Genomic DNA, 16,903 nt, shown 5'->3' with positions numbered 1-16,903 from the left:
CCTAGGATACCCACGCGTGCGTCGAGGAAGATATTGGAAGAGAGTTGAAGTTGTTTTCTGAAATCGGGCATGGATCTGGTTGATTGACCTTGCTGGTCTTCAATGGATGAGTCCATGGCTCTTTATATGGATCTGTTGGTTGATCTTGCTGATCTTCAACGAGAGTCCATCTTGATAAGTGATTATATTGCCGAGTATTATGGGCTAGGGATTAGGAAACGGCCCCTGAGTGGACAGGTGGTGAGCGTCCTAGTTGTTGCCAATGATGCCATAGATACTCTGATGAAGGAATGATGGAAAAATTAAGAAGCAACTGGATAAATTGGAAGATGGTGATCAGTGATACTATGGTTTTATTAAAGGATTGTTTTAAACTGGTTGAATCTGTGAAAAGGCAATTTCATATTGGGTGTGTGAGTGGTGTGACTAGTTTTATTTTGCATGGGATCGGATGGGGTTAGGCTGGACTGATGGATCCGTAAATCGAGACTCAAACTTTTGTTTTTACGATAGATAAAATAAATCCCGGACAGTAACTGTTCTATGGATAGGAATCAACGGCTGTGCCTCTTGAATGGGGAAAAAAGCGTTGATCCCAATGATCCAAGTGCAAGTTTCTTCCTTGATCTGACCAAGTATCTTATAGATGCAATTGGATCAGCTCGATCAGAAATGATCTTGACTACGTTAGAGTAAAAAGTTATCCTGGTGGAATCGCCCGTGCTTTCCGGTAAAGGAAGTTTTTTCGGGTTCGGTTTTGGAACAATCGACGGATTAGTCTCTTATCCGGATATTCGTGGGTGAGGCCCCGAATGTGGGACCCCTGTCCCACGCGAGAAGTGCTACTTCCGCTGCCAGTATCCTGAATCCGTTGGTGGGAACAGGGATCTTACACTGGGTGCCTATTTTAAGCCATACAAGGATTTGTGTAACGTGCACACAAAATCTAGGTGTGCATCACTCTCATAACCTAGTGGCTGCATCATGTAAACTTCTTTTTGCAAATCACCATGCAAGAAGACATTCTTTACATCCATCTGATGTCAAGACCAACCCTTTGCTGCTGCAGCCATAGCAATGACAGCTCTCACGGTTGCCATTCATGTAACTGGGTTGAATGTCTTTTCATAGTCAATGCCATAAGTCTCCGCATAGCCTTTGGCTACCAATCTTGCCTTATACCTCCTCACTGAAGCATGAACGTTATGCTTGACTTTATACACCCACGTATAACCAATTGCCTCGAACGCACTAACTTCCATGTTGCATTTGTACCCAATACTGCCATGTCCTCATTCATGGCATCTTCCCATTTCTTATTTCCAAGTGCCTTCTCAAAACAAGTTAGCTCCAATTCCTGTATGGATTTAACCATGTAAGCATAATGATGGGCTATATATCCATCATATCTCAATCTATCAATAGGGTACCTAACCCTCGTAGACCTGTGTACACTTGGATCACTGCCAGGTGTCCTCAAAACAACCCTCGTTCTCCTTACACTAGGAGTAACCATAGATGGAATGCCAAGCTCCTCATCAAGTCTTTGCTTAGAGCCACTACAGTCACCATCCATATATGAGTGACCTCCTAACAGATCAGGCACAAAGGGTTGATCTACATTTTCCTTCCCTTTCCATGATACATGTGTACCTACATTTGTCTTCAAGTTGCCTAACCATCCACTAAGCACCTATGATTGTTGCTCTATATGTGGTGTAGTATTAGCACTTCTTACATCTACATCTTTTATTGCCTTCAACTACTGGTGCATACCAGCTACTCATCTCCTCAAAAATCAACATCTCTGCTTACTCACAGCTCACGAGTGGTATGATTATAATATCTATAACCTTTCTACTCCATAGCATAGTCAATAAATATGCATTTGTCTGGCTTTGGATCCAACTTTGTTCTCACTTCATGAGGAACATGCACATATGCAATACACCCAAACACTTTTAAGTGAGACATATCCGATCTTATGCCTGTAAACTTTTGTTCAAGCGTCATACCATGAACAGCTGTAGTGGGTGTCATGTTCATAATGTACACAGTAGTTGCTATTACTTCTATCCAAAAATAATGTGACATACTCTTTTCAGCCATCAAGGCACTTTTCATTTCTGCAATGTGCTTGTTTTTTCTTTCTGCAACACCATTCTGTTGTAGAGTATACCTGCATGTAGAGTATACCTGCATGTTGCATGTAAACTGTCTCTTGATTCCTTGCTTCCTCGAGAAATTGATGAACTCATTGAAGAAATATTTTCTCCCACCATTTGATCTCAGGCATTTTATTTAGATGCCTTTTTTCTTATTGACCAAGGCTTTAAATCTCTGAAAATGAGCAAACACCTCACTTTTCTCCTTCATGAAGTAAACCCACACTTTCCTAGTGTGGTCCTCAATGAATGCACCATAGTACCTACAACCTACAATTATTGCATTCTTGGTCGGTCCCCATACATCTTAATATATGACATCTAATAGCCTTGCACTCACATGTTTTTCATGTGGAAAAGTATGTTTGGCTTGCTTACCAAGCTGGCATGCTTCACATACTTTGTGCATACCATCAACATTAAACTTTGGCAAATCTACAATAATATTTTCGGCCTGCATAGACTTTGTTGTACACTCACATGACCAATGCGCTTGTGCTATATGTCAATATCTGCAATGACACATGTTCCATGAGCATATATGGCTGCCTTTACTCTTTAAACATGTTCACATCCAAAGTAACATCCTGCCATTTTTGTTACCCTTTGCAACCAAACGACACTGATTTTTGAAGTCTTCCACCGTGGCCAGCTTGTTGAAAAGCCACTTGGCCCCTTGTTTAATTGCCAGCGCTGCTGCCAGCACGTGAATGGCAAACTCGAGAAGGTTGGCGAAGATGCAGAAATGATAGGTTGCCGCCTTGTGATGTACCGAGGATGGCTCTTACCGGAGGTGCAGGCGCAAGGGGTAGCGGCTGACAGGCGTTGTAGGCAAATGGAGCCGCCATTGAGGATCACCACCCACGAGGACAAGGTGGCAAGAAGGCGGCCTCTGTGTGCGCAAAACGGCTGACAGGCTGGCGTCAAAGGGACGGGCTCGGACATTTTGGAGTCCCCGGCGGTGGTAGTGCAGAGCCAACGGAGTGAAAAGTGTAGGGACGGCGACTGCAGAGGAAGTCGCCTAGGAGCTATTACGACAAGTGGAGGATCGCCATGAAGAAGCAAAGAAGAGGCTGGCACGTGAGCGTGCAGGGTTGATGAGTAGAGCTGCTGGCGACTGTGAGCAAGTCGCCTAGGAGACAGAGGTGTGGACAAGCGAAGAGCAGGGGCTAGATGTGAGACAAGCTTGACGTGGAAGCTGTTCAGAGACAGAGGGCAGGCGATAGGGTGGCAAGAGCGCAGTGACCAGAGAAAGTGCTTGGGTTCGTTGTGAGGTTGACAGAGGATCAGCACAGAGAGAGAGAGTGAGGTGTTGGAGTAGCTACTGCTGGCGACACACACGGAAGTGATGGGCTGTAGAAGAGTTGAGGGTTGCTGGTGGGGCACCCTCTTTGAAGAGAGAAGTGGCCAGGTTCTTTCTGGTCTGGTTGGCACAGGACGCAGGCGAGAGGTTCGCGGCGATTGAAAAAGCCGACTGTGGGCAGAGGCAGTGGATCATGTGCCGATTGAGGATGTGGTGGAATTCCCTTGGCAGTAAATCCAGGCCTGAGTGTTTGTATGGTTGTGTGAGTAAGGCTTCTGTGTCGGGAGAAGCTTGTATGAAGTGTTGATTTGGAATTTAGTTGCTGGGTGTTTACCTTGTCTATGGTGCCCCTGTTTTGTCTTTTTGGCGTGGGTGGTGTGGTGAACCATGAGAGAAGTGTTCCAGCCGGTGTGGCTGGTGGTGCCCTCGTTCGTGTTAGTATTTTTGAAGTTGGGAGGTGAAGGGCTATAGAGGCATGGTCTTTTTTTCTTGTTTTCACCTCACATCTTTCTGGTGCCCCCACTGAGGAGAGCTCTAGTGTTGTTCTTTGCCTAGAAGGGTGTATGTTCCACTGAGGAGAGCTCAGGGATTGTTACAGGTTTTCATGATGTGGTCTTATCCGGAATTTCATGGCAGGAAGGGTGAGGATGTGTTTGACTTTTTGGAGCAAATGGAGTTGGCATGCATTAGCAATCATGTTACAGATGAAGAGCAGGCTTTGAGGTTAGTAAATATTTTCTTGAAGGGAGATGCCCGAAGCTGGTTTAAGGATTTTGAAGCACAGGATGCGGCATGTGAGCTACATAGTGTTTTGACCTTAGACAGGTTGAAAGAAGGTCTTTTGGAGAATTTTCAACAAGCAGAGGAGCCTAGTGTGCTTTGGAAGGGTGACATTGAAGCAGGAAGTTCCTCCTATGTTTTTGAAGAAGAGCTTGTTTATTGATGGTTTGCTATCCCATTTGAAGGTCAGGGTTGCGTTAAAGAATCCCAAGTCATTTGATGATGCAGTTAGGGTTGCTAGGGAAAAGGAAGGCAAGATTTTGAAGCAAATGGAGATGGGTATTTATCCGTATATGAAGGTGTTGTGTCTGCAAGGGATATGCATGTAAATTTGGTTGAGGATTTGGTTGAGGTGGATAAGAGTCCTATGCAAAGTTTGATTAGACAGGAGCCTCAAAGGCCTATACAGGTGCAAAGGGGGATGTTCTATATGCCTTCTGATTTTTTTCCAAAGTCTTTAAAGCAGGTGAAGGAGCAAAATGAAGATCCGTGTTTGATGAATAATGTGGATGTAGCTAAGGTTTTCCCTATTGTTGCAATTAAAACTAAGGATGTGCATGTTGAAAAGCAGGATGAGGAATCTGGGTCAAGATTTGAGACTTTTGTAGATGAGGAGTTGTCAGTGGATTCTTCTTTGGATTTGGATATCATGGCTGTACATGACAGTGATTTGGAATGCTCTATTGGAGATCATTTGCATTCGGATCTGGATGACATGCATGCACATGGAAGCAAAAAGGATGATGCCTTGGGATTGGCTGATGATAAGAAGGAAGAGGAGTTGGATATAGAATGCTTTGAGGATGATTCTTTGCCAGATTCTACAAGGGAGGAGGATGGGGTAGAGACTTGTGAGATGAAGTGAAGATGGTTTGTAATGCGGATGTGGAGAGCATGGAGGAAGATCCTATTATTATGGATTTTCTTGGACAACTTGATGGTGATATGGTACCTCTATGGTACCTGCAATGAATGGTATGGATGTTTTTCTATTTGATACATTATGTGTTGGGGAGTCTTTGGACGATGATACTAGGGGGGATGGCAACATTCAAGAAGGTATGCATGTAGATTTGGCTGATGAAGAGCGTTGTGATGTGAGTAGTGTGTTCGAGGATGATATGTGGGAAGTTGCTAGCCTTGATGAACAGGAGCCAGAGATGGACATGGATGGTGATATGAAGTGGACGAAAATGGTTTTGTGGCTCATATGGTTGATGTTTAGTATGTAATGATGCAGCCATTGTTTTTCACAGATATTGGGGAATGGGATGGTGAGTTACAGCTGTTTCCTTTTGATCTTGGTGGATAGCTATTGGACTTTATCTTTTTGCTACTGAGCATAAATGCTCTAGCAGATGGGGGGGTTGGCAACGTATGTCAGGCATTTATCTAAGAGGTGTTTGGGGCTTGTGTACATATGGGATGCATGGCGTGTGGAGAGTTTTGCTTTGGAATGCCTTGGCAGGTGTACAGGGTGGACGTTTTGTTTTGGGCTTGTTACAGGTTTGTGCGAAGTGTGGTTTGCTGAGGTGATATCAGTTGTTCGGCCGCTTTGGTTGTGTACGCGTCCCAAGTACAATGGGCACTGGAAGATCGTATTCAAAGGTGTGTGGAAGCAAGGGGCAAAGTTGACTTGAGAGAGTGAGGTGTTGGAGTAGCTGCTCTGCTGGCGACACACACAGAAGTGATGGGCTGCAGAAGAGTTGAGGGTTGCTGGTGGGGCGCCCTCTCTGAAGAGAGAAGTGGCCAGGTTCTTTCTGGTGTGGTTGGCACAACACACAGGCGAGAGGTTCGCAGCGATTGAAAAAGCCGACTGTGGGCAGAGGCAGGGGATCATGTGCCGATTGAGGATGTGGTGGAATTCCCTTGGCAGTAAATCCAGGCCTGAGTGTTTGTATGGTTGTGTGAGTAAGGCTTCTGTGTCGGGAGAAGCTTGTATAAAGTGTTGATTTGGAATTTAGTTGCTGGGTGTTTACCTTGTCTATGGTGCCCCTGTTTTGTGCTGTCTTTTTGGCGTGGGTGGTGTGGTGAATCGTGAGAGAAGTGTTCCAGCCGGTGGCTGGTGGTGCCCCCGTTTCGTGTTCGTATTTTCGAAGTTGGGAGGTGAAGGGATATAGAGGCATGGTCTTTTTTTCTTGTTTTCACCTCACAACGGGCAAGAGAAAATAGTGCATGAGGGCATGGCTCAGCTTTTAGAAGAGTACAAAGAAGTGTTTGAAAGGCCTAAAGCCTACTACGAAAGAGAGATGTTGATCATGTATTGAGCTTGATCCAAATGCAAAGGCGGTCACAACAAGCCACCATACAGACTCTCTAAGGTCAAAAAAGATAAGGTAGCAAGGAAAGTTAAGGAGATTTTGGATACAAGATGGGTGGAACCAAGTCAATTACCATTTGCTTTACCTGTACTTTTGGTCAAGAAAAAAGATGGGACATTCAATATGTGCATTGATTACCGTGATCTCAACAAGGTCACCATCAAGAATATATAACCAAACCAATTACCATTTGCTTCACCCATACTTTTTGTCAAGAAGAAAGATGGAACATTCTGTATATGTGCATTGCATATCGTGATCTCAACAAGGTCACCATCAAGAATATATTTCCCATACCTTGTGTGGATGATCTTCTTGATGAACTCAAGGATGCCAAGTAGTTGTCTAAGATTGATTTGAGGTCGTAGCACCATCAAATTAGAATGAAGGAGGGTGATGAGTTCAAAACAAGATTTTGAATGGAAAGAGGGCTAATTAATTTTATGGTGGTGACATTTGGGTTATGCAATGTTCCCGTGACTTTTCAAGCTTTGATGAACAAAATAATATAGCCCTTCCTATTCAAGTTTGTTCAAGTGTTCTTCGATGATATCCTCATATATAGAAAGGAAGAGGATGAACATTTGATGCATGTTAGAGAAGCACTTGAGGTGTTGAAGAGCAACCACTTGTATACAAAGGAGAGAAAATGTATGTGCAAGGAGGGCATCAAGGTGGGTCCTAAGAAAGTTGAGTGTGAAAAAAAGTGGCCTACACCAATAAATACAACTCAACTAAGGATATTTTTGGGCTTATCATCTTCTATAGGAGGTTTATGAAGAGGTATGCAAAAGTTGGGCTTATCTTTTTATAGGTGGTTCATGAAAGAGGTATACAAAAATCGCAACCCCACTCAACAAGCTCAAAAACTAACCCTTCTTTTGGGATGAAATAGATTTTAGGAGCTAAAAAATCTTCTCACAAATAGCCCCTATTTTGGTTTGCCTGGATTTCACTAAACCATTCACAGTGAGGGGGGCCGATGTATGTGGGAAAGGAATTGGGGAAGTTTTGTACCAAGATCATAGTGTGATTGCTTATGAGAGCCACAAGTTGAGTTGTAATGAGATGCAAATTCATGTGTATGAGCAAGAGATGGTTTCTAATTTACATGTTATCAAGAAATGGCACCATTATCATTATGGGAGTCACTTCTATGTGAGGAGTGATCATTGCGTGTTGAGGTATTATCTCTCTCAACCAAATTTGTCTCCTAAGCAAAGGCAATCGTGGTTGGCTATACTATAAAATTATGACTTTGAGATTACATACAAAAAGGCCAAATAGAATGTGATTGCCGGATGAGTATTCTCTTTGTTAACCACCTCCAAGGTGCATAGGGATTGGATCATGGACATTCAAGAGGAGTATCTCTTGGCTGAGGAAGAATCATAACTATTACAGAAATTACAACATGTTTCTCATGAGGATTTGGTTCATTTTAAACTTCAAAATGGTCTCTTGTATTACAAAGAAAGAGTTTACCATGTGTCTAAGTCCAAATACAAGCAAAAGGTGATGGAAGAAATGCATTCAACTCCTATTTAAGGGAATTTGGGTATTTTTAAGACCTATGACAAGATAAGGAATATATTTTATTAGAAAGGGGTGTGGAAGGATATACATGCATATGTGTCAAAGTGTATGCCTTGTTAGCATAACAAAGATCCAACACATAAGCCTAGGAGTTTTCTACAGCCTTACCTATTCTAAAGGGAAAATTGACACACACTGCTATGGATTTTACTATGGGTATCCCTCATACAAAGAAGGGATGGGATGGATTATATGTAGTCATGGATAGATTAATAAACGTGGCACATCTCATCATTACAAACATTAAGTACATGGCATCTATGGCAACCAAGCAATTTTTAGAGTTTCTCTTCCAATTGCATGGTATGCAACAACAAGTTGTTAGTGACCGTTATGTAAAGTTCATGAGCTCATTTTGGAGGACTCTATTTGAGACCATGGGAACCAGGTTGACTCCTAGTATGACTTATCATCCCAAAACTGATGGTCAAATAAAAAGGGTAAATAAGTGGGTGGAGACTTATTTGAGACACCATTGCCATGAGACACAACATTGATTGGTTTCCTCTTGCTAAATTTTCTTACAATAGTACTTATCAAGCATTGGTATGTTGGCAGTGAGTCCACAACAACATATACTTTTTCTTTGCACATATTTTGTAGCTTTTCCTTCTCCAGTCTTGCTCAGAGAGATCTATAAGCTTTGGGGTGGCCTTCTATAACTTAATTTCCATAGCACAGTTAGGGCCTATGCCAATATGTACATGCTTTGATGTATATGTATACACTAGTATTGTAGTACGATGTGGTGATGAAATAATGGTAAAATCCCCCTCTAAAATTTTATCACTCTATGAGGGGCTTGAAATCATCTTGAGATGTATCTCGGCAGGTTGATCCATGATGTTGCCTCCATTGATCCTTATTTTGTGGTAGCTATTCGCTACCCTTGATTAAGGAGATCACACTCTCTACAAATGCAACCCATGAAACATTGTATTTGATTTATCTATAGGCATTTATGTAGCTTGGTAATACTCATAGAGGAAAACCCTCGAGTAAAACTCAAATACTATTCACAATTAAGGGGAGGCTCTTGCTACTCCTTCTCATGCAAAGTGATCATCTATTGATGCAGGTCTGCACATACCATTTTACACTTCACCTTAGAGACTTTTTTAACCTCCATGAAAATGGACAACCATTATTTATCAAACGGATGTCAATATTTGTGAGCCTATGTGGGTCTTGACCTATTAATCTCAACCCATATTCCACATGAAATTCCTCGGCTGATTGCAAAAATTATCCTACTTCATTACTTTATATGGAGGAGATTCCCAATGAGACATCCAGAATAGCATAACAAGTAAACACACAACCTTTTTAGAGATCAAGAATTAATAGAAACTTCTTAAACCTATTCTATACTAGGGAGTAATCATGTAAGGAGAGACTTATCCTTGCATAAGTTTGTATACTACCCATATGAGTTAGATAATCAATGTGTCTTATTAGAAGGATTATGGTGGCCTACCTTGTTTGGAGAGGCAACATAATTTGTAAAAGGTTGCGATGCATGCTATTATTTTGTTGGGATTCATAACATGATGACAAAATTCCCATGTGCCCTATAGTTTCCTTGTAACTATTTAAGAAACGGGGTATTGTTATCAAACCAATTAGTCCTACTTCTCAAGGAGCTCAAGGAATGATTTATCATTGCCACTGCTACCGACTACCACCCCAAATCGGTTAAGCTCATGATATCACAAAGGCTGATGAAAGAGCAATAAACAATTCCTTTACAAGAATATAATTACTAGATTTGGGTCTGCACTTGAACTAGTAAGTGATAGGGGGACTCACTTCATCAACGAATCCATGGTAGTACAGTGCAAATCCTTACCCTATTATGCCTAGGCTAATGGAAAATCTAAAAGCACCAAACAAGATTATCTATTTTGTCCTAATGACCAAGGTAATTGAAGCCTCTTATAATGACTAGGAACAAGAGTTGCTAGCTACCCTTTGGGCTTATAGAACTATCTACAAGGTGGCCGTCCACACCAGACCTTTCAACTTGACATTTGAAACAAATTCCAACATACACATGAAATTCTTAGTACCAAGCTTAAGAATTACCTGTCAAGGAAGGGTTGACACGAAATATCCGGACTGCTATAGCTTATTTTAACCTTGAATGTTTAGGAAAAGACAGACTATGTGTGTCTATGGAATGATCTTCAAAAAATTAAGGCACAAAAAATGGATTGATGAGAGTCTCAAAGACAAAGAAAGTGAAGTCGGGGACATGGTTCTCATGTACAACACAAAGAACTAAAAGTGCAAGCTACAATATAAAGGAATGGGACCATTCCTAGTGTGTGAAATCATCCATCAAAAATCCGCATGCAACAAAACATGTGACAGTGTGGAGAGGAAAGGTTAGGAGGTTCACTTTGGGATTCAAATGCTAGAGTGGCTTTCATAATGGCCCTGGGCGCTGCAGGAGCTTGGCTGATATCCAAATTATTTTGAAGTTGGATGTCTTGGTTGAGGCTCCGCTTTTTGTTTAAAAAATTTGATGTATGGATTACCTTTGGATAATATATTTGGTCACCATGCTTTAGATATAGTGTTGTATTGATTCTAATGATCCAAGGTATTCTTTAGTATCCATACTTTTTTGGGCCTTTTTACCGCAATTGTTTTTTTGTTGCCTCAGTTCTAACTTTTGTTCTTGTTAACGAGGTTTTGGTTTTTCATTACGGTTTATGGTTTTTGTCAGCACAACAACGTCAATATTTTTGTCAAGTTTAAAACTTATTTGACTTGTGTTATTATTATTGGAGGTGGAAGTTTGAGAGATTGCATGGTTTTGGTTAGTACCATGCTCCAATGGTACGATCTCTTTGTCTTTTTACAATATAAAGATTTCCGTTTGTTTTGTCCAATTGACCATGTAATTTGTGGTGGCCATTATTGAAATTCTCCCTAGTATGATGTTTTCATCACTTGTTCCTGCAGGGATCACATAGAATTTGCAAAATACACCTTTAGTTGAAATAACAAACTCAATTTCAAGGCTTCCTATAGTCATTGACAATTGATGATTGCAACAACCGTTGCTATCGATGGTGTGATATTTAGGTGACCTAACAATGTCCATGTTTCCCATGACATTATGTTATGAGAATGTCTCCTACATTAACTAGGGCAAGCCATGCTACTATATGGTCTGGTTGGGGAAACTCTAACTCTAGATGAGCTAGCTCCACATACGACTCTTAATTATTGAGACGTGTAAGTTTAGCTTATGAACATATATCTATCTGTACACTATCAGGTCTTCGTCCTCATTATTACTTTTTTGCAAGCCAACACTTCAAGTAATGCTTTGCGATTTTTGTTATCTTGTTTTTTATTTTCTTCTTTCTTCTTGTGGATTTGATAGAGCATATCCTGGGTGAGTGTTCCATAGTAGCGTTTTAGTTTGCTACCATTGGAAAATCCAACCATTTCTTTTCCATCCAGGGTCTCAATCTAAATTGTCCCTTGAGGAGTGATTTGTGAGACTCTATAGGGACCTAGGCCTCTATATTTAAGTTTTCTTTTTCCTTTTCTGATAGTGTACATAAGTACCACATCTCCTTTGTTCATGTTTTTATCTTTAAGAGCTGGTTATCAAACCACTACTTGCGTTGTAACTTTTCACAACCATTAATCTGTAAATGAAGAATTTAATCTGAATTCATTAAGTTTTTCCATTTCAATAAGTATTTTTGACAAGGGATTTCCATGAAGATTGTGACGAGTAGATATAAGATGGCTTGGACTAATATATTCCAATATAAATACTACATCAAGCCCAAATTTTAGTTAGAAAGGTGTGAGATTGACAGCTACCTTACGGTAGGCCCATAGAGCAGCATGTGGTTGGTGCTCCATGTTGTTGATGGGTGTGTACACTCCTTAGCATTTTTGCATTATCGTGGGTGTGGAACACCCCCTAGCATCAGTATCATTAGCTTAGGCTAATGAGTTGTGGGATTTGGTTATTTACAAGGTTTCATATCAAGAAGTGGTTGCAAGAGTGCTAGTAGGGAGTTGGGATCTTGTGAATGTTATGAGAGCCCAATAGTCACATGGGTATCCCAAGAGTCACATGGTTGGATGGCTATATAAAGCCCCTTTTGTATGAAAATTAGACAGGACTATGGTATGTACATGATTCTTATACACACAATATACATGAGTCTTACATACACAATATACAATATATTATACATGACTCTTGGACACACAAGATGATGGATATGAAATACACTACGATGTTTTGCTTGTATCTTTATCTTGTGTCTTTTATCTTATTCTTGATCCATGTCTCTTACACCATGCTCATGTGTACATGTGTACTCCATGGATATGTGTTTTTTCCCCATACTAGCAAGGCTATTCGAACACTTGGCTATCATGGGTGACGAGATGAGAAGCTTCAATCTCCTCCTTGCCAAGCTCTTAATTAGAAGTCAAATGCCTAATCCATACACGTATTTCTTGCAAGAAGAGAGATTAGTAGTATGTATGATTCTTTCTTGATTTTCTTGATTATAGATTACGCAGAATATTTATATTTTCTCTCTTTCCCTTTTTTGATATAAAAAGGGAGAACTGGTTACATGGAGTGCAATGGTTTCAGGACTTGTCCACCATACGTGTAGTGTAGAGGCTCTTGCACTATTTGTTTTTGGATGCAGCAAAAGGGGATTGAGTCAAATGATATTACCTCTGTTTATATCATGAAAGCATGTTCTAACATAGGAGCCGGATCTACCATTTTTCGAGCTAAAACCCACGATCCCTCGAGTGAAGGTATCACAAAAAGAGGAGTAATTACTAACTTTTTTAGAAAAATCACATGATTCCACAAGCATGTTTATCCAAGGAATATGGATATATTATTAAATTATGTATTTTTCACATTCCAAGAAAGAAACATTGATATTATATGATGCCTAGAAAACAAGCACAACTAAATATAAGAGTCACATGTGAGGATGGCGTGCAGAGAGACTGGTGGATTTAAGACACGTGAATGTAGGCATATGTAAAGGAGTTCATGCGCCCATATAAGAGACTCCTCTCCATGCACTTAATCAACAAAAGTAGGAAAGACAAGGATTTCATGGGTATGTAAATGAGATCATTCCCTAGACACATAGTAGGATAGAATTAAGTAATGTTACTGAAAAAAGCATAAGAAACATCTCTTAAACTTATCGAATTGTAGATCTATATCTTTATTTTGAAAATTTTAAACTTGTCCAAATGTAGATCTAAATTTTTATTTTTATTTTTTTTCATGGTAAATCATGTTTTTTTGTATGATTTAACCCATAAAATGCACTGAAATGGCATTTTTCGTTCGACTTGAGTGGCTGGATGACTATGTTTGGTCATTAGATATGAGAGTTATGGCAATTTTGAAAAGTTATCCCAAGTACTTGGGCTTGCCTTCTTTCATAAACTATTCCAAGTACTTTCTTTAGAGAAAGGACTTGGGCTTGCTTTCTTTCACATCAAGTTTCTGTGCATACAAATGAGATCTTGCTATCTGAGGGACTTCTCCTGAAGTACTTTCCCTACGGGGGAAGTAGAGGGAAAAATGAGGTCATGGTAATGTAATGGAGAACATAGCCATGCTAGGGACTCTTCCCTAGGTGGTAATGTAATGGAGAACATATCTATGCTAGAAACTCTTCCCTAGGTACTTTCTCTAATTAAATAGGGAGGATATGGAGGTCATGTGTGCTTGTAGAGAACTCCATGCCAAGAAATTCTATTGAACATGTATCCTCATTAAACCTTTTTTTGGTAGTATGTTGTATAATTTCTTTGCATGTGGAAAATTATAGTTTGGTTTTTTTAACTAGAGGTTTTAGCTGGATAAATGCGCATACCCCATAGGAGCCTTAGCGCACGGACAAGTACAGTGGATTATTCATAAGATTAAGGAGACCCACATCGGCTTCCTTAATCTCTTAGACTACGCCCTGAACTCCCCTGGTGAAAGAACATACCTATGGTGTTTACTATGGACCTCAGTGGATTAGTGGTGTGCTAGAGGCGATCTCAATATGATTGAGGAGCCTAGTGACAGTATTGGAGGGAGCCACAAGACGATTAGTGGTGCGGGGTTGGCAGCTTGGGAGGAGCTTTGTTGTCACAGGTGGCTGCATACTTAGCACCACCCGGAGTTTTGTCACATGGAGGGTAGTCTACAGTTCTCTTGCTCAGACAGATAGGTTGGAGGAGCCAACCTATTGAGGATTAACAGATGAGTGGGCCATACATAGAGGAGGACTCAGGAGGTACAGTGGGGATCCTTGCATGCACCACCTTCTCAAACAGTCTTACACCTAGCAGCACATGAGAGGATTGCACCCTCTCAGAGTTTGTAACTTTCGGATAGTCTGATAGGGGATCTCTCCTTGAACCACAGCATTGAGCTCATAGGGGAGGGCCTTCAATTTGACAGGGGAGAACCAGCACAGGAGCTCGCCCGCGAGATTGCTGAGCTCATCTCCATTTCAAAGGAGAGGCCTTCAGACGACTAGAGGAGATGAGGGAGCAGGAGAGACGAATCTGACGTGGCCTTGCCTTGCTACAACGTAGCTACAGGAGTAGGATCCAAAGAGCCCTGATACAGACGAGCAGCATCGGGATCGTCGTAATCTCAACGCTTCTTTAAGATGCTATTCGCCACCAGCGCACGCCCAGAAACAAGCGCTACTGAGGTATGAGGAGGTTTACGGCTAGATCTCTCATCAAGAAGAGAAGCGATGGTGCCTAGCAGTAGAGGAGCAGCATCAAGATCGTACTAATGTCTTCTTCTGCCGAGGTTAAGGATGCAGAAGAGGCAGCTCCCCAATCCTGTAGAGGCCCGACAGCAAGTTTGTCTTGTGCCATGGTGGAGACAGATGTCCTGAGAGGATATCATTGCAGAGCCCAACCCCTAAGTGGATTTTTAACAGGATCAAGTCTGCAACCAGCCTTGTCAAGCTTGATCTCCTTCGCTTTTCCGCGTTGCCTGACCTGCAATGGCACTCGTCGACGCGTACCCTTCCTCTGCTTGCGCTGGTCCAACGGGGATGTGGGCTGCCGATCCTATGGCGGTATTGTATGTACACGATTCTGGCTGTTGAGCATGATCCACATACCATTGCAAGAGGCTGTTCACAAAAACAAAAAGGAATTAACCTACAACTCATAAAAAGATGCCCTATCAATACTAGTTGTCCTTGATACTATGTCCAACAAAGCTAAGGCAGGCCAATTTCAATTCACCGGAAACCTTGGAAGAATTATTGGAAATGTTTTCTGGGTTCTTCTGATTGGCACCACGGTGTTTGGTCTAGCTGGATGGCGTGCTTCTTTCCACTTCATTGCTAGTATAAGTGTTCTCATGGCAATTTTTAGTCCATTGATTTGCTATCGACCCTCACTTCAAGCAAGATAGCAAAGCTCTAGATTCTTTAAAAAGAATGCAGCTTGAAAGTGTTATGCCAAAACATTGTGTCCTTCTTGAGTGTTCTTCATTCGTTTGCCAGCATGCAAGCCTTAGACAAGGGGAAAAGATCCATGTAGCCATTTTGCACTTTGGTTTTGAGGAATAGATAATAGTTGGAAATGCCCTTGTTGATATGTATGGATCATGGAGGTCACACTTGATGCTATCCCTCACATAGTTGAGGATGATGATGATGTATTCTTTAATGTAAATATGGCCATGGCCGATGACGCACATGGACTCCTCAATGACTCTCATGTCAATGAGGATGATTCCTTGGGCTCCTTGGAATAATGTCTTTCCATTAACGGGAAATAATGTCTTTCAAAGTGAACAATAAAACATAAGATCAAGCAGCCTTACGTGTGAATGACAAGAACCTTGGTATTGCACGAAACTCTACTTATTGGGAGAAAACTTGGTCTTGCACGAGTTGCTATGCACGAGTTGCTAAAAGAAATTGTGTCAGCTTAGTTATTGAATGAATCAAGCAATATACAAGATCATCACATAATCAATCTCACACCACTAAAGCAACATAGGCCAGATGTAGCCAATGAGCAATAGAGTATACTCAAGGTCATCACAAATGCATCACATAGACATATTGTACCAATGGAAAATTTAAAGAAGAGAGTATTTCCACAAAGTACCACTTAGTATACTGATCACTAAGCAAGTACACTAAGCAAGTACACAAAGCATGGGCACTATACTCTCCACTTAGCTCTCTCTACTAGATCTATATGTGTGAGTAGTAGTCCCTGAATTTATAGGCTCATGAGAGGGAGGAATCTAGGGCCCTTGATTCTCTCCATCTCCCTAATGTTTCTCACCAAACTCACCTAAAAGGTGATTCCCCAATCAAAGGAAGATAACTACTAGACCTACACCTACTTACTCGACCTACACCCAGTTGCTCTAGACCTACACCTAGTACTCTAGCAATTGAGCCTTCTAACCTTAGAACAAGCCACATTAAGTATCACTAAGGAAATCTCACTAAGAATGGATGCTAGATCATATATTTTCTAATACCCTCCCTTGATCAAGCATCCAGACCACATAGGGTGTGCTTGGATCAGCTCTACCACTAAGATAAGAAATCACTAAGATAACAAATTGTCCCATGGGCTATAACATGTCATACAAACTCCTTGAATGATGAGTTGGAGAAGTTTTCCTCCTCCTCCTATCGTTGCTTCGTCTTAAAGCAATCCTTGAT

At 41.2% G+C, this 16,903-nt stretch overlaps 1 protein-coding gene across 1 annotated transcript in view; it reads right to left on the bottom strand.

Annotated features, from left to right (window-relative positions):
- LOC147626703 (subtilisin-like protease SBT2.1) overlaps positions 1-3,013 on the bottom strand; it is a 42,348-nt gene extending 39,335 nt beyond the window's left edge. Inside the window, exon 1 of the mRNA XM_086816865.1 lies at positions 2,954-3,013. Coding sequence (XP_086672991.1) covers positions 2,954-3,013 — 60 coding nt within the window. The remainder of the gene's footprint in view (positions 1-2,953) is intronic.
- Positions 3,014-16,903: the final 13,890 nt, after the last annotated feature.

This window comes from Cibotium barometz, chromosome 22 (genome assembly GCF_041138505.1).
Source record: "Cibotium barometz isolate CiBa-2024 chromosome 22, ASM4113850v1, whole genome shotgun sequence".
In the NCBI taxonomy this organism is placed as follows: Eukaryota; Viridiplantae; Streptophyta; class Polypodiopsida; order Cyatheales; family Cibotiaceae; genus Cibotium; species Cibotium barometz.
Note: the sequence above shows the minus strand (reverse complement) of the source record. Positions and strands in the feature narration are given on the sequence as shown.